Source organism: Vulpes vulpes, chromosome 2 (genome assembly GCF_048418805.1).
Source record: "Vulpes vulpes isolate BD-2025 chromosome 2, VulVul3, whole genome shotgun sequence".
In the NCBI taxonomy this organism is placed as follows: Eukaryota; Metazoa; Chordata; class Mammalia; order Carnivora; family Canidae; genus Vulpes; species Vulpes vulpes.
The window spans coordinates 100,161,523-100,185,421 of NC_132781.1; the positions used below are offsets into that span (position 1 = coordinate 100,161,523).

The 23,899-nt window shown below is 43.2% G+C and overlaps 1 protein-coding gene across 41 annotated transcripts in view; it reads left to right on the plus strand.

Moving 5' to 3' along the window:
- The window catches only part of KIAA1217 (KIAA1217 ortholog), a 730,776-nt gene that overhangs the window by 692,796 nt on the left and 14,081 nt on the right, over window positions 1-23,899 (plus strand). For all 41 annotated transcript variants that reach the window (XM_072749379.1, XM_072749392.1, XM_072749378.1 and 38 more), the window contains 5 exons: window positions 10,222-10,397; window positions 15,018-15,148; window positions 15,910-16,057; window positions 18,218-18,665; window positions 21,085-21,268. In XM_072749379.1, the coding sequence (XP_072605480.1) occupies window positions 10,222-10,397; window positions 15,018-15,148; window positions 15,910-16,057; window positions 18,218-18,665; window positions 21,085-21,268 (1,087 nt within the window). The remainder of the gene's footprint in view (window positions 1-10,221; window positions 10,398-15,017; window positions 15,149-15,909; window positions 16,058-18,217; window positions 18,666-21,084; window positions 21,269-23,899) is intronic.

A 23,899-nucleotide genomic window follows, 5' to 3' on the forward strand; every position in this document is an offset into this window, starting at 1 on the left:
ATATGGAGGCTGATGTGCGTGGCTGTGGCATCACTCTGGCCTTGTTTGGTTTTCTGGCCAGCTAAGGATGGGAGTCCCCACAACCCGCCACACCTCCATGGGAACCTTGAACCATGAGAGCTGAGTTTCCAAATCCTCGCTCCTCAAGAAATGCAGTTCTTCAGTTGAGGTCTGGGAATGCTATTGCCATAGGATTGCTCAGCCTCTTTGGCTTTGGGGGTGTAAAGAAGAGTGAGCCGATGTGTTCTCGAGATTTGAAGTTTGTGGAGGCCTAAAGAGCAGATGCATAGGGAAAAATTAAACATTTTGCTTCCCAACCTGATAGCTATTGTTTCTTTGCATTGTGTCTTTGCATTTCCTGTGTCCCCATCAGCTTTCCAGCCTGTCAGTCCTCTGTCTTACTTTCAGTCAGGGGAGTCTATCTACTTAAGACAAAAACAATTTAGAGTAATTAAGCCATCTCGGCACCAGTTCTCCTTTAGCATATGTATTAATACACCAGAAAAGAAGTGCAACCCCAAAGTGATTATAAGTCCAATAATGGAACTATCATTAGAGATATACGAAACTCTGTAAAATAGTCTCCAAAGAACAAAAATTGAATTAGAAATTCAAATGTTCTTTGAACTGTGTTATAAAATAGTGAAACTGAATGAAATCTTTTGTGCTTGGCAACCGGCTCCAGTAATTAGATAATTACATCACTGGAAAATCCTAGACTGTAGAGCATATCCTATTTGAGCATTTTATTTTCAGAATTGATGGATTATTCTCAGAAATAGAAATTGGATGAGGACACAGTGGGATGGGTAGTTTAAATAGGGCAAAAAGAATGTCAAGGGAGGCAAAAAGAGCCTAAGCAAAAGATGAAGACCACTAAATCTCTTTTCATGCAATTCCCTCCTCTCCAATTTCACATGAATTATTGGTCTAAGAGAGTGGTTCTCAATCCTAGCTACCTATTAGAATCCCCTGAGGCCTTAACAAAATATCAGTACCTGAATACCACTGCCAGAGTCTGACTTCATTGGTGTGAACAAGACCAGGCACTGGTGATTCTAGAATGCTCTGAGGTAAGAACTATTGCACATGGGTATTATGAATGCTCAGTCCATTTAGACACCTCTTGGAAATATCGAGGTCTCAGTCAACTATCACAAGGGTGAAACAGAAACAGATAAAGTACCTACCACCCTGTAAGTGTGCAAGACACACCCGATGACTTCAAAGCCCTGACTTCAAATGAGGCACCCCATTCACAGTAGCTAATAGAATGTGTTGTCTACTTAGTTATAAAAACTACAAGAGCTATATGGAACTTCTATGTTGTCATGTCCCCATTCTAAGGTAACAGTTGGGTCAGTTCTTAGATGGCAACAATGGACAAAGGAACAGATGAAGATCTTGTACCTAATAATTATTTCCTTCAGAAGATAATTATCTTTGTCCATTACCTATTCTGGTGTGATTTAGAAAAAGCTTACTTTTCCTAAATGATGAGCTACATGGTTTTTTTTTTTTCCAAAATGCCATAGTACTTGGATTTTCCCAAAGTAATTCCACATCTACCAAAGAGATTGCAGTTCTTCTGTTTCTCTCTGTGGGCTGAAGGAAGAGATAAGTTTCTAGAAGATATGGTACAAGTTCTGTGAGGGCTACATGAGATTTGGCCTAAAGAGAGAATGGAGATGTCCACTTCTCTAATTCCCACACTTTTCCTGCCTTGGTTCCCTTTTCCTTATTGTGCCCCCTGATAAACTTTTACAAAATGGGGTTATTCTGAACTTAATGTTCTATTCTTAAGACAACTGAGGATTTACTATGCTATCCTAAGAGAGAAAGGAGGTAAAATGCCAACATAAAAAAAAAAAAAACCTAGCAGTACACAGAGACCTTGTATTTGAAATGATAAAGTTCAATACAGTTATCTTAAGGTGCCTTTTAAATAAGATAGTGCCTTATAGAAATGTGCCAGAGTATCATTTATCTTTTGACATCCCCCCCAAAAAATGATCATGTGACTGTGCATCCCTATGCTGAGCAGATCTATTTTTCCTTACTGGGAAGAAATAATTAATGGAACTAGTCAGGGTTTGACAATTAGGCTGCCATACAATGCACCAAGCCTAGATAGACCTTCACACAGAGGCTATCTAAGATGGGGAGTCATCTCCCAGATAACATGTGGTTGTGACTAGGCATCTTATACATTGTTCCCTATAGCCTGGGGAACTTAACCAGATATTCAGGAATCACTCTGGAGTCTGGCTATCATCATGAAACTCCCTGATTTACAGTACAACCCCTATTAAGTGTCACTGCTGGACAGAAAATCAGTCTCACTATATGACACTGTTGGCTGGACTGATAGATTTTACCTAAGAAATTAGGATTCAGTATGTGAGGTGGATGCCCATTTTGAGGTGGGTGGAATTAGTTTTAGGTGGTTTCCTAGTCCTGGATGTTGATAAAGACAACTTACTTGATTTAAGTAAATATTTAATGGCCAACAACATTATTTCTGAGTATTTTTATAAAAATGTTAAGGCATAGCATTTAAAATAAATTTATGTTTCCAAAATAAGTGGGTAATTTTAACTGTACTTACCTTCCCACTGTTGACAATTAGAACACTGAAAAAAATTTTAAATATGTATGAAACAACTATTTCCCAATATTGGATCACAGACAACACAGGATTGTAATCCTTAGGAGTATAGAAGCAAAGGAAGTGACACCTACACCTGACTCAGCTTTCTGCCTGGCGACACTTTTCAAATCATCATGTAGAAAGGAATGACCCAAGCAGAACACTGATGGTCTAACTCAGGAGATAAAATGAAAGTTTAGAGAGCTGAAACACCTAGAATTTGTGGAGTAGAATACCAAATAAGAGGAAGCTCTGCAGAGAGAAGCCTATATAATATAATCTATGGTCTGTCATTGAATAATAAGCCAAGCATGTGTTGTGTGAAAGACTACCAAGCCAGGCAAAAACAAAATGGGAGGCTCTAAGCTAAAAAATCCCCAGAGCTCACACAGGGCTGGGTACCTTGACAAGCAAGAGTAAAGAGGCTTCATTGATCACCTCGGGCATTCAGTGGAGATCAAAGAAGAACTATGTTCCTATCTTGGGGATAAACTGGTCCCAGAGTAAAGGCTACCCTAGATTCACCATAACAAAGCTGAAAAGAGTAACTCAACCATCTGCCAGAGCAACTCCACCTGTAATGGAAAACAAAATCTGGAACTGCCTGTCCAGCACTCAATCAAAAATTACTAGACATGTGAAGAAAAATCAGCAAAGACTAATGACAAGAACAGCAGCAAGGACTTGAAGATAGCTATAATAATTATTCTCAAGATTTAAAGAAAAATATTAACACAATGAGACAAGAAATGGAAAGAAACAAAAATGGATCTACGTGTAACTTTCAAGAGCTGAAAAACTATCTAAATGGACTTTATAGAAGATTTATTACTGGTAAAACAAAATATCAGTTAACTTGAAAACATAGCAGTAGAAGCTGTTCAAACTGAAATATAAAGAAAAAAAGATTGAAGAAAATGAATCAAACCTTAATGATTTGTGGAACAATATTAAGTGGTCCAGAGGAAAAGCATAAAATATTAGAAGAAATAATGGCTGGAGTTATTCTAAATATGATGAAAGCTGTAAATCCACAGACCAAAGAAGTTCAATAAACCCCTGGGGGAAGAAAAGGAATTAATAGAAAAGTTTTATAGGCAGCCAGAGGTTGGCAGGGAAAGGACACCTTACTTACAGGGAAATATAAATAAGAATTAACACCAACTTCTCACCAGAGACAAAAGTTAAGTCTGGAAACAATGGAATAATGACATCTTTACAGCATTGAAAGGGGGAAAAAAAAACTCTTCAGAAAACAGAGGACACTTCTCAACTGGCTTTATGAATCTAGCATTACCCTAAGAGCAAAACCAGTCAAGGATATTATAAGGAAAGAAAATATAGACCAATATCCCTCAGGAGAACATATGTAACAAATCCTTAACAAAATATTAGCAATTGAATTCAGCAATATATAAAAAGGATAACATATTATCCTGGTTTTTATCCCAGGAATGCAAGATTATTTTAATATGAAAAAAAAGAATCCTTATATTTGAACTTATTAAGGTAATAAAGGAAAAAAATCATACCATTTCATTAAATACAGAAAAAAAAAATCCGTGACAAAATTCATTGCTAATGTTAAGAACATTTAACAATCTAGTAGAAGGATGCTTAATCTGGTAAAGGATGTCTGAAAAACCTACAGAAACATAGCTAATGGTGCAGTACTACACACATTTTCCATAAAATCAGAAATCAGCAAGGAAGGCTGCTTTCACTTCTATTGAATACTGTACTGAATGAAGATCCTAGCCAGTGGAATAAGGCTCAAAAAAGAGAGAAAAGGCATACCCATAGGAAAGGAAAATTGGCTTTACTCCCAAATGGCATGGTTGCCTATGTATAGCATCAAAAGGACTACAAAAAGTTGCCACCAGAAATAAATGAATTAAAGCAAGTTCACCAGAATCAAGTCAATATGCAAACATACAAAGATGTGTTAGCACATACAACATAAATCCATGTAGTTGATTATCCATACAAATGGAGTACCACTCTGCATTAACAAAAATGAACTACTGAAACACATACAAGATCACACTGGATCTCAAAAACTATATACTGAAGGGAAGAAGCCATACCCTAAGGATTACCTATTGTGTAATTTCACGTATATGTCCCTGTAGAACACAAAGAACCCATCTATAGGGACACAGAACAGACTTGTGGTTTCTTTGGGCTGGAGTTTGGGGGGGACTAGTTGCAAAGGGTCATGAAGGAGTTTTGTGCATTTAAAATGGGTATATTTCATTTGTAAACTATACTTTAATAGACAGGGTTTTTAATTTTTTTTAAGGTTTTTTATTTATTCATCTGAGAGAGAGAACATGAGCAGAAGGAGAGGGAGAGAGGGAGTGGGAGAAGCAGACCCCCCCCCCCCACTACTGAGCATGGAGCCCAACATGGGACTTGATCTCAGGACTCCAGGATCATGACCCAAGCTGAAGGCAGACGCTCAACCAACTGAGCCACCCAGGTGCCCCAATAGAAGGTTTTTCAAGTTAATTAAAATGTAGGCATCCTTGCTAAGCAAAAATAAAATGTAATGATATGAACTGCTAGTGACTAATTCATTTAAAGCATTTAGAGAGAGATGTTTATCTACATCTTGCCTCAGCTTAGCACTTCATGTGCTGCTGGGATGAACAGGGCAGTCCTGTGTCCTGGGGACCATGGCAGGAACACCAGGCAGGAGGGTGGGGGGCTCGAGGAAAGTAGAAGGAAAACCTGTGCTCACGCTTATTCCTTCACGATTAACCCATCATTTTCCGGGTGCCAGTACCGTGCTATGGAAAATCCCTTCTCTGTTCCCTCCAGCTGGCTCTGGGAAACCCCTCTTTCCAGAAGGAGGATCATATAACCTGGAACTCCAGGTGAAAACCCTGTTCAAGTGGAATAATTTACATGCAATATGCCATATTACCAGTCGCATAACTTGAATATTATGTAAGGTTGTGTTCTCCTCCGACACCTGTGGGCTTCTGAGTAATGTCCTATTGAAATTTATTGTACAGCAGCTGTGTTCGGTGCCCACTGTGTGCCAGAAACTGTGCTTGTGGCTGAGAATAACACAGACATGTCCCTGCCTTGTCAGAGGAGCCACTTGGGATGGTTGAACAAACTGGGTTGAATTCAAAACACTTGGTTCTTATCCTGATTCTGCCCTTAATTATGGAGTGACCCTGAACAAGCCACTTAACCTCTCAGGGCTTCACTTTTCTCATCTTCCAAATTTCAATTTTAAGAATTTTAAATATTCCAGTAATAATTTCCAGTGTGATAGCCACTGTTAATACCCACTGCTAACGGGACCATCTTTTTGGGAGCTTGTCTGTGAGATTTGGTGGGAGGGATTCAGCACAGAGGGCTGTGCCGCACAGCTTGTGGCACAGTGACATCATCTATCCTTTTGGGAATCCTTTTCTTAGGCCATAATGCTTATCCCCAGTGGCACATAAGAATCATCTGAGAAGTTGAAAGAATTCCCAATGCCCAAGCTGCACAGTAGACCAATTAAATCAGAATCTCTCGGGGGGATAGGACCCAGGTGCCAGTCACTTTTCAACACACCTAATCATCTATTTATTTATCCTTTGCCTACCTGTGACCCCTCTTCCCTGCACCCCTTTGAAATAAGTAGCTCCATGGGATTTGACACATGGCATTGAATTTAAGCATGCCATTTTGATTGCTGGCAGTGTTGCTGTGGGCATTCAACGATTACTACTGTCAGAAGGTCAGGGCATGAGAGTTGAGCCCAAGGCATATCTGAGCCTATGGGTCAGTCCATACGTCTACCATCTAGGAAGGAATTCCACATTGTCCTTTATCAGCATTACTACTTAAATCATGTATTTATCAATATTTATGGAGCGCCTGCTGTGAGCAGCCCTGTGTCCTGGAGACTGTGGAGAGCAAAAATTAACGACATAGGGGTAATTGCAGGTGCAAAGTCCCTGTGGCAGAAAGGAGCCTAGCCAGTCAGAAGAACAGAAAGGACGCCTGTGTGGCTACAGCAGGGATTGCCGACTGCCTGTAATGTGAGAAAAGTGGTGATATGGAGAAGGGCCAGACTTCCCTGTGCCTTGTGGGCAGAGCTGTAGCTACAGAGAACATGGGAGGAACTTACCCTCCATGCATTGTTTCCATTCGTGGTGACTTTGAGCAATATACTGACTGTAAGACCACAATAAAAAGACACTATTAGCCAAAGCAATGAGGGCATAATTATGAGTCATTCAGAGGGGATAACCCAAGAGTAGTACATTTTCATTTGGTTCCCTTCCAGACAAAACTGCAAGCCCCACCCCTGGGGCCAGGTTTGTGCCAGACACTGTTATAAGCACTTTATGCCCTCGCTGAATCTCCATTACCAGCCTATGAGATATGAATGACTATTGCCCTTTTCATGGATAGCACAGAGAGATTAATAAGTTGCCCGCAGTCACATGGCTGCTAAGTGGTAAAACTAGAAATTGAACCCAGGCAATCTCTTTCTGGATGGCCAGTTAATCAGTACAGAGCTGATGTTGGAACATGATGATGGCTCTGCTTGTTGGCTCATGTTGGAATGTTTTATCCTTATTTAGCAAAACCGGAAGACAGGATGGGTTTTGAGTTGAGGGTAACATGGCAGATGGCATTTGCATGAAGACATCACTCCCATGTGGTGATACACAGTAATTGTATTACAGTCCATGAACCAGAAAACAAAACAAAACAAAACAAAAAACAATAACAGCCAACTGAAATTTCAGGGAAACTTTAGGTATAACATGATAGGTATAACACTACTGTCTTTGAGGCTGATTGAATAAATTCACTTGATGGATGTGCTATCATAAAACTGTCCTGCCCCAAAGATATACTTAATATAGGACTTGGAAAAAGGCTAAGCGTTTGACTAGATTCTTATGAAGCCAGATGCAAACCACACGTTTTCTACTCTCTGGGGTAAGAAACAAGAGTGCTCTGGAAACTATATGGAAAATTATATGGATATTGTGATATGATGCATGCAAGCAGCCCACATAAAATCCAGGCAAAAACAGTAAATTGCCAAGAGCCTTGAGGTCATCTGAAATCATTATCATTGCAACCATCAACACTGAGTACTATGTTTTAGTGGTCTGTGATTACATGATATTTGGTATGTGGATCTCTGTAAATAAGAAGGACACTCTTATTCTCTTTTAACTGATACACTGAAATAGTCCATAGCCAAATCAACATTTGTTGAGTATCTATTCCATATCAAGCAGTATCTATCTCCTTTCGCCCTCAGACTAGCTCTGCTAAGGGAAATGAATCCTCATCCTTAAAGATAAGGAAACAGAGACCAAGTGAGTCTAAGTAACATGCCAAAATTTCACAGTAGCCAGGTTAGTATTTGATCCAAAGCGGAACCACAAAAGACCCTGAATAGTCCAGAGCAATCTTTAGAAAGAACAAAGCTAGAGGCATCATACTTCCCAATTTCAAAATATATTACAAAGCTATAATAATCAACAGAGTATGGTATTGGCATAAAAAGACACATAGATCAATGGAACATAAGAGGGAGTCCAGAAATATGGTCCTACACATATATAATCAATTACTTTATGAAAAAGGAGCCAAGAATATTACAATGAGGAAAGAATAGTCTCTTTGATAAGTGGTGCTAGGGAAACTGGACAGCCTCATGCAAAAGAATGACACTGGACCATCATGTTACACCAAACACAAAAATTAACTCTAAAATGGATTTAGGACTGGAACATAAGGCCTGAAACCATGAAATTCCTAGAAAAAAAAAACATAGGCAGTAAGCTTTTTGACATAGGTCTTGGCAATGAATTTTTGAAACTAACACCAAAAGGAAAAGCAACAAAGAAGAAATAAACAAATGGAACTACCTCAAAGTGAATAGCTTCTATGTAGTAAATGAGACCATCAACAAAATGAAAAGGCAACCTATTGAATGGGACAAAATATTGGCAAATCATATTTTTGATAAGAGGTTAATATCCAGAGTATGTATAACTCAACACCAAAACCCCCAAACAATCCAATTTTTTTAAATGGAGGGATCTGAATAGATATTTTTCCAAAGAAGACATAGATGACCAACAGGTACATGAAAAGATACTCAACTCTGTTAATCATCAGGGCAGTGCAAATGAAAACCACAATGAGATATCATCTCACACCTGTGAGAATGGCCAGTATCAAAACGACAGGAATGTGGAGAAAAAGGAACCCTCATATGCTGTTGGTGGGATGGTAAATTGGTGGAGCCACTGTGGAAAACAACATGGAGGTCTCTCAGAAAATAAAATTAGAACTACCATGTAATCCAGTAATTCCACTTCTGAGTATTTATCTAAAGAAAACAAAAACAGTAACTCAAAAAGATATATGCACACCCATGTTCATTGCTGCACTGTTTACAATAGCCAAAATATGGAAACAAGAGTGTCCATCAGTGGATGAATGGTCAATAATATTGTCATGGCATTGTACTGGGTTGAGCATTGAATGTATAGGATTCTTGAATCACTGTGTTCTACACCTGAAAGTAATATAACATTGTATGTCAACTATACTTCAATAATAAAAACTTAAAAATAAAAATAAAATGAAGTGCACATCTACAATGGAATATTATCTGGCCATAAAAAATGAAATGAAATCTTACCATTTGTGAGACTTTGGTTGGGCGTTGAGGGCATAATGCTTAAGTGAAATGAGTCAGAGAAAGACAAATCCCATATGACCTCTTTTATATGTGGAATAAAAAAAAAACTCAGATACAGAGAATAGATTGGTGGTTGCGAGAGGAAGGGGTGTGAGAAATGGGTGAAGGGGGTCAAAGGTTAAAAAAAGCCTTTAAGATATAAAAGACCAAGTAATAAGGGTATTTCAGGCACCATGATGGGAGGAAGATAGGGTAGGCAGGAAGACCTATTTCGGTGCAGGGAATGCCTATCCTAACGTTACAGATGTTATTCTCCGAGCACCATAAGCCATATTCCTAAAGGCTCCATTCTTGCAGCTAACATCTTGAACAGGGAAAGAGAAAGTGATGTTTCCAAGGTCACTTGGGCTCAAGGAGGGATGTTTCCAAGGTCACTTGGGGCCACTGGAGTTTTCATTATCACACGCTCAAGTTTGTGTTTCAATTTGAGGCTTGCAAACGATTCCCAGGCGCATCTACCAAGCCATTAAAAAAAAATAAAAATGTGCTTGGTTCCAAAGCTGATGCTTTCAGCTGCTCCCTGTAAAAACATGTCAATGAGAGTTTATGCCTGTTGTCCAAGATGCGCTGACCAGAGTAAGAAAAGGCTCCTATTTTTTTGCAGACACAGACACGAAAGTCTGGTTGTCAGTTGGCAGCTAAACCTCAGATGTTGGTTGCAGTAGCGATATTATATACAATCTTCACTTCCTTCCCTTCCTCACTGAAATAAATATTCAGCTGCAGGGCTGTTTACCCAGACCCGCTTCTGAAGACTGTCAGGCAGTCGGTTGCCGCGATGTCAGTGAGGCAGAGCCAATTGAGGTTGATTTCTTTTATTCGACAGCTGCAGAACCAGGAGCTGCTGAGGGCGATGATGAAGAAGGCTGAGCTGGAAATCAGTGGCAAAGTGATGGAAACCATGAAGAGGCTGGAGGACCCCGTACAGCGCCAGCGTGTCCTGGTAGAACAGGACCGGCAAAAATACCTACACGAAGAGGAGAGGATCGTCAAGAAGCTGTGGTGAGTGCCAGGCACCTGTTGCGTGTTTAGCCATGTCACCCCAAAAAGGACCCTGTCCTCGCCAACGAGGAGGCCCTTCCTAATGGTGCTCTCTCCCACTCTCTTTATTGAGCACCTGCTGTGTGCAAGGTAGACTTCTGCGGTTCTGGGTGTCCGTGGACTCTAAGCACCCCTCCCACCAGACCCAGAAAGTTCAACTGCGCTCGCCTCTTTAAAAGCCAGAGCACCACACTCCTCCGTAGGGCTCAGCAACACATCAAATTAATGGAAGCAAGTGGCAAAACCCAATGATAAATGGGAAGGCTGCCTTTAATCTCAATAAATGAATACTAATAGCCAAAATAACAGTGTTAAAATTATCTTCCTATTATTCAGCTGTAGTTAAAAGCACAAAAGAAGAATTTAAATGTAAAGTATGTCTGATCCAGGAATGAAAGATGCCTCCTTGAATGTTATCAATCTTCTATGAGGTTCTTATTGAAAGCATCTATCAAGTTCCACTATTGAAATGAGCAGTTTTATTACTCCCAAGTCACTAGGGCAGGCACATCTTTTATGGTAATATGTGTTTTGTTATGCAATGAAGATTTATCATAGGATGAATTTCACCTTCTAGTATAAGGAATAGTAATTTTTCTAGGTTCTCCTACTATTGGTAAATCTCTTCTTAAATCTCCCAAATTGGGACTATAAAGATGCAACTCTCAAATTCTTCAGATGAGCAGAAAGGACCAAAAGTCTCCATGATGGAAAGTGTTATTTTCTATCACCTATTTGATACTTAAGCTTGTATCACCTCAGATGCCAACCCAGTGTGTCTAATTAAAAATAGAATATCCTTCTCAGTAGCAGTCCGGGGTGGGGGTGGGGAATCAGTTAGAGTTCTTTTTTCCTAAAAAATTGAGTTTGACCACTGTTCACTGACATCTCAATTGCTTCTAAAATTTTATGTAGTTACTGACTCTGTAGACATTTCATCACCCACTGTGAAGCAATAAGGCTGTTGTTTGTCTGAAATGTTTTTGTAGCAGCCAGTTGTCCAAAATCTAGGTATTAAGATTCTTCTTGAAAACTTCTTTAAAAATACGTAGGCTTTTAAGAATATTTTCTAAGTTTTCCAACTGAATGATGAAAAAGTAAATTTTCTTCTTTTAAAAATTATGTTTCTTGATTAGCTGAGGTATGTTTTGCTTCTGGCTTAGAAAAGGCATCTTTAATGTCAATACTACCCTGAGTCTAGTAGCCCAGCCCAAGAGTGAGACAAGAAGGGGAACAGGGAGCGTATCGTGGGAGGACTCTGTGGGTGGGCTGCACATGAATGAAACGTGCCCAGGGCACACGAGGAACTCCAATCTGGCAAAGCAGAACATATGAGTGTGCGTATAGCACAAAATGGGTGACTCACGAGTGCCAGGTGAACCTACAAGAAGGAGAGATTCTTTTGGGCCCCAGGGATCAAGAAAACTTAACCGGAAATTAGTTATTTTTCATATGACCCCAGGCCCAAAGCAGTGCCATGTGTGTCGTAGGGTCTCACAGATGGTTTGTTAAATGGAACCAAGATGGCCTGGAGGACAGGCCATCAGTGGAGGCTCGTGGGGGTGGGGAGGCTCCCAGGCAGAGAAACCCTGTGAGGCAGGAAGGGGCAAAGTGTTGTGGGAGAATTGGGAGTCATCCACTTTGGTGGGAGAGTGGGGTACAAGGTTCTAGATCATGTCTCCTATCTGGGTAATGCCATTGCCACCTGCTTGGTGACTGCCCATATCTCAGACCACACTCACGCCCGGCAGGCCTGCTCGATGTCTGCAGGGTCTTTGTTGAACAGAAACCCGAATCCCTGGCTTTTCATGAAAGCTCTTGGGTCCAACTCCAGATTCAGAACTTCCCTGGGCGAAGCTTAAGAATGTGCACTTCACAAAGCTTCAGGGGAAATTCTGAAGTGTCTTCACATCTGACAGTTACTGCGGCCTGATGAGGAGGCCACTGAAGCTTTCTGCTTTAAGGAGTAGCAAAGTCGGAGCTGTATTTCAGAAAGGTCCCTCTGGTGATCACATGCAGGATAACGGAGGAGGAAACGTCGCTGTCAGGGAAACCCTATTGGAAGTGCTCTGAACATCCGGTCAAAAGTCACTAAGGTCTGAATCAAGGAGTAGATATAGGAATGAGAAGAGAAATCAAATGAAATGGACTGATTAGAGGGATCAGAGTAGGGAGAGAGAGTGGGTTACAAAAGACAGCCAGAAATTTCAACTCTGGAACATTAGGAAAGCAGTTCTTCTCCCCTGTCACTCCCCAGCCTTCTCCTTACGAGCACACACGTGTGCGCGCGCACACACACAGACACACACACACTGGAAAGTATGTTCCTTTGGGCATCGTGAGAGGGTTAAGTTGCTGGTGAGCCATTCAGTTGGCAGAGAAATGAAATTTAAGTCTAGAACTGTGGAGAGAAATTCAATCAAGATCCTTTCTCTTTGGTGGGTTTCTACTTGGAATTAATAATTGAGCTTCTAATAATAGAGGAAATACTTTTCAACAGATTTGATGCTTCCTTTTAACTAAGGTAGAATGAGAAGAAACTTACACAAATAGAATGGATTTACATATAAACCACAGCATCTGTGAACATCTGGCATTCCTTTGAGCAGAGTTCACATCTCAAAGTCATATTGATTACGTAATATTGAAAATGTTTTCAGCATTCATTTTAGCTCCCCGATCTCTGTTACAGTTTGAATGAACAAAAGCTATCTGAGTGCTTTATAACAGATGTCATAAACATATGAACGGAAGTGACGTTGCTGTATCCAATAATATCAATACACTTTCACGTATGTTCCTTGATTGACAAAGGAAAAGCTGTGACATTTAAGGGTCTCCTGTGTGCAGAGTTATGAAATCCAAGAGGCATGCTGTGTAGAAGAGATTAAAATAGAATTTTAGGCAGACTGCCTTTGGGTCAGATGATAGCTTCTAGGAGGATTCATTGCAGCCTGGCAGGCTTGTGGATTGTTAATGGAACCGTGATAACATTTGGGTCTTAGCTCTTCCCTCAAAACTCAGAAGGGCTGGACAGTGTGTCCCGTCTGCCACTAAAATATTTCAGTTTGGTGATGAAATGGAAAATAACTTTTCCCCACACAGGTGCCATATTTAGAGCTCTTATAAGGAGTGGCACACACTCTCTCCTCAGGGATGTGGTTGCTGTAGGAGGTTTCCTGTGGCTGGTTGGGGGGGCCTCATATAACACTGGGTACCTTTCCATAGTTTGCAAATGTGGACAGGGAGCAGGTGAGGCTTCCCCCTTTGGTGTTGAAGTTGCATCATTTCATCTGAATGGATCACAGTTTTAGTCCATTTTCTATCATAGAATGAGAGACATCACCAAAAACCCCATCCCACTTCAGTATGGTGGGTGAAGTTTGCCCCATGGTCCTTGTTAAACATACATAGATAGCATCCTGCCGAATCCCTCCTGCAGGGCCGAGCCACCCATCATTCTGCGCACCCACGTAGTGGGGAGGGTCCTGGCAGGCCATGGTTTTGTAGATCACTGGTGTCTTCTCTCACTCTTCCGGCTGCTTCAAGCCCTGCCTGCACCAGCAGGTGGAATGCTGTTCACCTGCTGCCACCTAGTGGTTCTTCATCTCTCAACATCCTTTTCTTTAAGAAAGGTTTTCTGTTGTCAGATTCAGATTTACAGACAACTGAAGTGATACAAACGTGTGTTTAGGATGGGGCTATTAATGTGCCCAGGGGACAGGATGTTGTTAGTTGGTTGGTTTGGTTGGTTGGTTGGTTGGTTGGTTTACATCTTGAAGCAGAAGACCTTAATTTAGTTCTGTTGGAACTCCAGCAGTACCACAGGGGATGTGTTTGTGTGTGCACATGTGTGTGTGTTTCTCTCACTCCCTCTCTCTTAGAGACACATATCAGAAATCAGAACTGTGATCATTTTTCCTCTGCAGCTTAGAGTGGAAAGTCAGTCCTTATCAATGAGATCATCAGTATAAACCAGAGGTTCTTGATCAGGGACAAATTTGTGCCCCTCCCCACCCCTCCCCGCCTCTTCCTTCCCCGGGGACATTGTACCAATGTCTGGACACATCCTTGTTTCTCACAGGCTGGGGGGGGGGTGCCCTGAGCATCTAGTGTGTAGAGGGCAGGAGTGCTGCTGGACACCCTATGATGTACAGCACAGGCGCCTACAAGAAAGAATTATCCAGCCCCAAATATCAAGTTCCAAGTTGAGAGAGCTGCTATAAACCGGTGGGACCCCCTCTTTCTGCCCCGCGATAGTGTGCACACCCTGTCCCCTCTGTCACATCACACAGCGTGCACACCCTGCATTGGCATCAGGATCCCCCACTGAAAATAAGGGATGGGTCCTTTGTCAGCCAGCTGCCATTTTCCCTCTGGCCAACCTGGGCGTCCCCATGAGCATGTCCTGGGAAGATCTTCCTTGCACCCTCCTTACACCTCAGCAGAATATTTAAGGCAAACCAAGCTACTCTGGTGGTAATGACGGGGAGGCTCGGACGACCCCTTTGCTCCTGCAGCTTTAGGAGGACTTCGGTGTTCACTCCCATCCTCTGGTCTCCCCCCACCCCCATCCCACAGTGAGCTGGAAAACTTTGTTGAAGATTTAAAGAAGGACTCTACATCGGCTGGCCGCGTGGTCACTCTAAAAGATGTGGAAGATGGGGCTTTCCTCCTGCGACAAGTGGGAGAAGCTGTGGCTTCCCTGAAAGGTGAGCCTCCTCCTGGAAGGGAGAAGTCAGAAGCAAGTCTTCGGGGGATGGGGTGTAAAAATCTGCCCAGTAGTGAAGGATTCGTTCATTCATGCACACAGAGGTATTCATGAAACACCTACGTTTGCCGGGCCCTGTTCTAGGCACTTGGGCTGTACCACTGAACAAAATAGGCAAATGTCCCTGTCTTCTTGGAGCTTATATTTCAGCGGGTGCTGTAAGATTGAGGACTCGGTAATACGAGTGATAGTTTCTCTCTGCTGGGCTCTTGCAGTGTGGGCACTTGTGCCAAATTCATTTAAAATGATCCTAAGGGACAGTTGCCTTTATCCCAAGTATACAGACAGGAAATGAGGCGCAGAGGACCTCTGTCCTTGCCCAAGGTCACTTGGAACCCGGTGTCTGACCAGCATCTGCTTCCTTTTTTTTTTTTTTTTTAATTTTTTTAAATTTATTTATGATAGTCACACACACAGAGAGAGAGAGAGAGGCAGAGACATAGGCAGAGGGAGAAGCAGGCTCCATGCACCGGGAGCCCGACGTAGGATTCGATCCCGGGTCTCCAGGATCGCGCCCTGGGCCAAAGGCAGGCATTAAACCGCTGCGCCACCCAGGGATCCCCAGCATCTGCTTCCTGAAGATGTGTGTGGGGTACTCCATCCGATAAGCCCCACTCTCCTACCCCTAGTCCAGCATGCACGCCGGATAGGGGCTTGTTCCATTTTTTCTCCTACAACTCACCATCTGCTCTTGGCCTGCAGGAGAATTTCCAACCCTACAAAACAAGATGCGAGCCATCTTACGCATAGAAGTAGAGGCCGTGCGGTTTCTGAAGGAGGAGCCCCACCGGCTGGACAGTCTACTGCAGAGAGTGCGGAGCATGACCGACACCCTGACCATGTTGCGGAGGTAACCGGGCCTCTCCAGGGGTGGAGGAAGGTCATGAAGAGAGGCAGCAGCTGCTTCCCACCCCCAGAATTCTATTGCAACATGAATGAAGTCCCGATTCTTCAGCACAGGCTCGCTGCTGCGTTTGGCACATCCTACAGTGTAACATTAGCAAACACAGTAAACATTTAAAAAAATCATTTGGTTCTTTTCAGTAGCATTTTAAAGTTGAAGAATGGATCAAAATATTTTACTAGCCTCCTTCACTTCAGGAACACAGATGCCTTCTGTGCGTGGTGCTGCCTCAGAGAGAGGGAGGGCAGGAGGCAGGAGAGATTTACAACTGGAAGTTGCCTTCATGACGGTGACTAGTGATGGTGGAAGAGAGGGCACAGTAGCATGAGAGAGAATGGGTTGGACAGGTCCTTGGGGACTCTTGGAGATTGAAGGAATGGGGTGGGTAAAAGAAACAGATGGGATGCCTGCGTGACTCAGTGGTTGAGCATCTGCCTTCGGCTTAGGCCATGATCCCAGGGTCTCAGGATCGAGTCCCACCTTGTCCTCTCCAAGAGGAGCCTGCTTCTCCCTCTGTCTGTGTCTCTGCCTCTCTCTCTGTATCTCTCATGAATAAATAAATAAAATCTTGTTAAAAAAAAAAAACAACAGAAACAGAAGTGAGTAGTACAAGAGAGTCCCCGAATACAATGTCTTTTTTCAAATAAAAAAAGGAGAGAAAGTTTTAATAAGAAAAATAAGGGACTGATTAAGGGTTATAGGTCAGGTTCTACATTGTCTGATATATAAATACCTCGATCATAGCAACAACCCCCAAGGAAAGCCTTAGAAGAGATTCTTATCTCCCGTCCTTGTCCTCACCATTATTATATTCTTTCTCTTTTTTTAAGATTTTATTTATTTATTTATTTATTTATTTATTTATTTATTTATTTAGAGCACAAGCAAGGGAAGCAAGAGAGGGAGGAAGCAGGCTCCCACTGAGCAGGGAGCCCAATGCAGGGCTTGATCCCAGGACCCTGGGATCATGACCTGAGCCAAAGGCAGATACTCAACCACTGAGGCACCCGGGTGCCCCTCATTATTACATTCTATTGAAAAATATCTGAGGATCAGAAAGGTAAAGTTCCCAATACTGTCTAGCTAGACCTTGCAGAACCAATGAGATTCAAGCACAGGGCTGTCTGACCCCAAAGCCATGTCCTTGCCACTGCATCATGGGTGGAAATAGACGAAGAGCATCAGATGACCCCAAAAGGCAAAGGAGGATGAGGACTAGCCTAGCTGTTGGGTTTGAGGTCACTGTCGACCTCGCAGAATGGCTCGGTGGAGTCCAGGTAGAGAAACCTGACCACACGAGGCTGAGCAACGTGAAGAGCAAGCAGGAGGAATTAAATACAGGTGATGCTTGAACAGCCCAGGTTTGAACTGCATGGGTCCACTTAGATCAAGATTTCTTTTGAGAAATACAGGACAGTACTGTCAATGTATTTTCTCTCCCTTGAGATTTTCTTACATTTTCTTTTCTCTAGCTTACTTTGTTGTAAGAATACAGTCATAACGTACAAAATGTATGTTAATCAACTGCTTGTGATACAGGTAAGGCTTCTGGTCAACAGTAGGCCATTAGTTGTTAAGTTTTGTAGGGAGACAGAAGTTACACATGGATTTTCAACTGTAGAGGGTCGGGACCCTGAACCCACACGGTGTTCAAGGGTCAGCTGTATGAACTGCCCTCCCCAGGGGCTTGGCGGTGAAAGGAGGAGAGCATGGAGGGCTTAGGAAGCTCTGGGGGTTGGAACTGAGCATCTCTGGGGGCTTCCAGCCAGGACCCGGTGCAGGAGTTGTTGTTAGAAGCATGTGTTCCCTGTGGAACTGGGCAGGACAGCATGGTGCCAGTGGGAAAGGAGAGACAGGCCATCTCATGAGGGAGAAACAGAGAAAGCAGCTACCAGAGACAGCCAGGAAGCACTTGGAGGACGTTAGGAAGTTGCTATGGAAACCCTCAACCCTGGAGAGCTGCTACTCTCGATTTTACAATGTCTTAATTTTGCAATAACAACTTGCCTGGCTTTGGGATGACACAGCATTCAGGCTAATGCCATCAGAATAGAATGCAAGCTACCTATTTTAAGAGTTAATACTGCTGTGTATGGTTTCTCCCAGACATGTCACCGATGGGCTCTTGAAAGGGACAGATGCAGCCCAGGCTGCTCAGTATGTCGCTATGGAGAAGGCCACGGCCGCAGAAGTCCTGAAGAACCAGGAGGAGGCTCCCCATAGCCCAGGCCAGCACCCCCACGCTGCAGGGGTGCCCGGCGACATGAAGTCGGAAGTGGTGCCCTTGACCGTCCACCATGCACAGAGCTCCCCCGTGGTCATCCAGCCCTCCCAGCTGTCTGCTGCCCTGCTCAACCCCGCCCAGCACCTGCCTGCAGGGACTGGTCCTCACCTAGCCGGCCCTCCAGCCGCCACACAGGAAGGGACCTCCGCCCTGCCATCGACCCAGGCTCCTCAGTCCCCGCAGACGCCCATGAATGGCTCCACCATGCAGAGCTTGTTCATCGAGGAAATCCACAGCGTGAGTGCCAAGAACAGAGCGGTGTCTATTGAGGTAGGGTCCCACTTCCATTTCTCACCCCATAAAGGAATAACACCTGGTCCTTTCCCTTGGAGAATTTCCAGCCTGGTTGTCAGATGTACTTCTTATATATATGTATGTATAAAAGGTAGATTTGTGTGTGTGTGTGTGTGTGTGTGTATCTCAAATATAGATTTTAGCACTATAAACAGGTTTCAACATCCAGATTAAGAGAAAGGTCACTGGATTTCAAGAACGATGAAACACCCCAACCTGGCGGAAGGGGAGGCCCTGGTGTGCCTTGGAGTGTTTACCAGCTGACTCTCTGGGGGGAAACGCCCGATTTGTAGAATTTGTCAATTTTGAGTTACAACAGGGTATCGGTGAGCACGTAATTGGGGAGAAATGTGAGTCAGCTCTCCTGAGCCAGTGCGTGTGGGCTCACACTTAACCGCAGGCCTACGGAGGGCTTGCCACTGGGCTCGAAAAATCAGTAGAATCTGGGTAAGCAGAGCAGGGTGGCGAGGGCATGCTGCAGCAGAGGAATGTTGGAGCAAAGGGAGCCACAAGGAAACCTGTTTAAGGGGAACAAGACAGAAGAGATGAGGTCGGCAAAACAGGCTGGAACCAGATTTGGGGGAGCTTGTAAACCAGTCTGAGATATATCTCAGGGTCATGGTCTGGGCATCCCCAAAATGCTGCATCTTGGGCCAGCGACTAAAAAATAGCATCTTCAGAAAATTACTCTGAAACAAGATACATAATTGGTTAAGATGATGGGTCTGGAATTAAGGGTGCTGGATAGGAAGTCATTAGCATGGTTTTGGGGAGGCAGAGGCAGTCAAAATGCAAAGAAAAGATGAGGCCGTAAAGTCACAGAACAGATAACATGCCACATTTTTAAAGATTCTTTTTATCAAGAGATATCATTGCTTCTTCCTTCTCTTGCCCTGTGCATCCTCCACTCATGACCCCAGACCCTGGTCCTCACCATCCTGCCTCTCTCTCTCGCATCAGCAGTAGATAATTCAGATCTCGAGAAATAAACAAACCTCTTCAAACTGCCAAGGCCACAGTCACAGCAACTGGGCCTCCGAACACTAGGTAGCTCCTGTCTGCCCCAAAGTCAGTAGCTGTGCCCCTAATCCAAGCCAACCACTTACAAAAAGTGAGTCATGGGAGGGGCAGTATGTGATCACCTGACGGTGATTCCATCCTTTCATGCCCAGCGGGGACAGGGGTGCAACCCGAAAATACATTTCCTCCTGAGAACGTGTCCGCGTGGAAATGCTGTCAGTAGGAGGACTCCTTTATTTAACAAATATCTTTTGAGAACCTGCCAGGCGTAGTGATCATTGTTATGTGTGTGGTTTAAGTTTCCACTTATGAGTCATCTCTAAAAATGCCCCGATCAGCAGTAAGGAGGCCTGGGCCTTTCTGCTCACTCCTCTGCTGAAGAATGAGGTGAGCTTCCTTCGCAACAGGTGTCTGAGCCCCATCATGCACCAAGTCCTACAGGCTCTGGGGCAGGCAGTGAACAGAGGCGACAAAGTCTGTGCTTTCAAGAAACCTATCTGCTTGTAGGGAGAGATCGAGAACCAGTGTATCCCAGATGATCATAAATGCTAGGAAGGAAAAATAAAGTGGAGAGGCGGGGAGGTTGGTAAGGATGGTGGAGGTTCTCATTTCCATAGCATGAATCTCAAGCAAATCTCTTATCTCACTGGGCTCTAGTGTCTCCTGTGTAAAATGTGTTGATAAAATGATCTCTGTCTTTTTCAATTCTTACCTTGTGGGATTTTAGTAATCCTGGCACTAGTTTCCCCTTTGCCCATCTGGAAGGTTTCCTGAACCATCCCAAAATCATAGAAAAATGTTCTCTTAAAAAATGTGCAGGTGTTTAGAAATGCATTTCATGCATTTCTCCCTGTTGTAGGACTTGATAGAACTGAGAGGTAATCTAAATAACCCCCATTGTATACGTAAGAATATTCGACCCAGAGGCCCTATAGCAATTCTTAGACATGGAATGGAGGTGTGGGTGTCTTTGTTCCTGGTGTTTTGGGTTTTGTTCCGTCTGTTTGCACATCTCCTCCAGGATGAAAACTTGGTTTAGAGAACAGAAACCTGGTTATGGGATGCATACTTTGGAAAGCATATCCCTGTGTCTTTTTTATTACCATTGGGAAAGTAGCAATAAATGCTCATTTATTGAACGAATTTGGGTTTCTGAACTTGCTTCTGTGCGAATGAATATCAGTCACTTGGGCTTAACTGACAGAGAGCCCAGGAGCAGGTTTATCTGATAGCACAAATGTCTCTCAGCATGGACACCAGAGCATGATTTTATCAACAGTTTACCTGTGTTACACCTCCCCCTACACCAACATGAAATCTCTAATTAGCTTTCCCTGTGGTTTCTAAACTTTCTTCACTTGTGATTTTCCTTCAGAAAGCAGAAAGGAAATGGGAAGAGAAAAGGCAAAATCTGGACCACTATAACGGGAAAGAATTTGAGAAGCTGCTAGAAGAAGCTCAGGCCAATATCATGAAGTCAATTCCAAACCTGGAGATGCCACCAGCCTCCGGCCTGCAATCAAAGGGTGATGCTCCAGGAGACAAGCTAGAACTTTCAGGTGAGGTGCTCACTGAGCCGGGTGGCCTTGGCTGCCTTTGGGTCAGTGTTGGGCTGCCCACTTATGCATGAACTGGCCAACAGGCCCACTCTCTCACTTCTCAAGGATTTTATAAAATTATAAACTTGGAAGACCAAATCCTCAAGTATGACTGGATTCTCACTACCTCTTTTTAATCAAAACCATAGCAGGGAAACTGTGTTCTAGACTAGGATACTAGAATAGTGCCCAGTAAGGAAAAATATAGATTCCCGGCTCCCACATTTCCTATGAATTTATGACACTTCACAGCACCAGCTGGGAGAATAAGAGGGCTGCATTTAAAGTAAGAGCTTTTCATATGCTGCAGGAAGAAAATGCCAGCCTTTATGAGCTCCCAAGGGGATATTAGATCATAAGGCGAAATTACATTTTTTAAATCAAAATTATTAGATTGTATATTGAACCAACTAAACTATAGAAGTTAAGCATCAGTGTGTCACTAACAACATAAAATTACTGTTGAAAAACCCAGCCTACTAAATCTCCAACCAACGAGCCACATGCCTTATATACTCTGATTTCGAGTTGTGTACGGAGCCACGATTATACCTGCAGCCCAGTGTCTCAGGGCCACATTCCATGATGCCTCATCCAGGAGCTAAAATTAATTTGAACAGGAATCGCCATCCTGATTGCATGTCCGGGAACATGAAAGTAGATACAGTTTAGAACCACTGAAGCCCTGTCGGTTTTCCTTTCCCAAAGCTGCTCTAAAATTCCACCCACTAAAACTCTCTCCATCAGCCTGTGCTAAGTTTTTCACCCCCCTTTTCCCACCTGCCAGCTGTGTAGGCCAGCTTAGGGACCCTGGAGGGGTCAGACAGTATGTGCCCGCGAAGGAAGGGGTCTGAGAGGGGTGATGGCTCTGCTCTCACCCAGACAGCTTTTCTCCCAAAGTTCCCATGAGGAACTTTTCCTGGGTAAGGACCTCGTTCCGTTTCTATCTGACCTAAATTGGCTTTCCCCATTATTAATTTTGTCAGGTAGTGCCTGCATGTTTTATAATCACAAATAAATGATTAAAAAAATAGTTAAAATTAGAACTGTCCCTTCTCATGATTATACAGCAAAAATAATAACACTACATTCTGTTAACTTACCACATTTGGGCTTTTCATTCCTTCAGATTAAAAAAATTTTCATGAAGTATTTTTAAAATATTAGTCCCCAAAGTATTTTTCACTCATTAAAATGTTATCATTCTATCTTATTTTTTTAAGTACACTCTACACCCAACATGGGGCTTAAACTCACGACCCTGAGATCAAAAGTCCATGCTCCACCACCTGAGCCAGACAGACCACGTTGCTTTTTGCTTTTTTAACACATGGCCTGATTTCTTGTCAGAAAGAGTCCACTAATGTACAGGATGCCAGAAATGCATAAGGGTACAGTCCGTTACCTGCAAATGTTGGTTTCTATCATTTTTACTTGTTTGTCGCGGATGTTATTGCTTTTATGTATTTGTGTGTACTAATGAGGTAAAATCCTATGCTGAGGGTTTAAAAAAAAACTTTTTGTATTTCCCTTTGTGTGATCTACTTAGATAATGGGGATGGACCGCTAGCTTCTAAACATCTATGGAAAAGTTAGGGATCGTAGCCTCATTCCTCGTTAAAGAAAAAAAGAGCAGGGAAGACTTGACTCAGGACGGCAATGGGGGAGAGAAATTGAACTCAACTCTGAACGCAGCATATCAAGGGTAGGAAGATTCTTGCCAAGGGCAGGCCAAGGGCTTGGATGTCCAGGGTGGGGAATGAAGAACCAGATCAGATGTCAAGAATGGGAGGATTCTTACTAAACTGATTTAGCAGAATTCTTTGTGAAAACTGGGCTGAAGTGACCAAGGGCAAAGCCTGGTGGAGAAGAGGGCTCAGAGGAGCCTCACCAAAGCTGATCAAAGAGGCATTCTTTGTCCTTACACAGGAGAGGAGACCTGGGCTCCCCCTAGGGTCCATCAGCCTGTGCCAGTCCCTTGAGGGACACCCAAAGCTGCTGAGGCCATCCCTGGCCAGGCTGCTGCTGGCTTAGGATCCAGCCAGGTGTCCCTGTGCTTTTCAGGCCTTGGAACCCAGCACTCTCACGCATGAGACTAGCATCACCCACTACACACAACTGTGGGCATTTCACCCTGATGATTTACCCACATCCTTATTACAATCTTATGGAAACCTCTCAAACAACTCTGACTACATGAATCAGAAGAGACGAATACATCCAGGGAGGGCAGGCCTCATTCCTAGGGAGAGCTGGGGCAAAGCCGGGTTGGGAGTTCTGACCCTGAATTTCTGGCTTCCCTGCTTTAGGGAACCCTTGGGTTGAGTGCTGGTAAAAGGCAGGGGTAAGGGGTATTAGTAATGGCGGGAATGGGGCTGACTGGTTTTTTAATTTTATTTTATTTAAATTCGGTTTGCCAACATATAGTATAATACCCAGTGCTCATCTCCTCATGTGTGGGGCTGACTGTTTAAATTTTATTAAGTGCTTTTGGGGGGACATTTTTCTGGAGAAAGCTAAGCAGATATCTGCATTTTCTAACCTGTGGTGTCAATCCTAATTTATACCTGTGCGTTTCTGTGTTTACTGCCT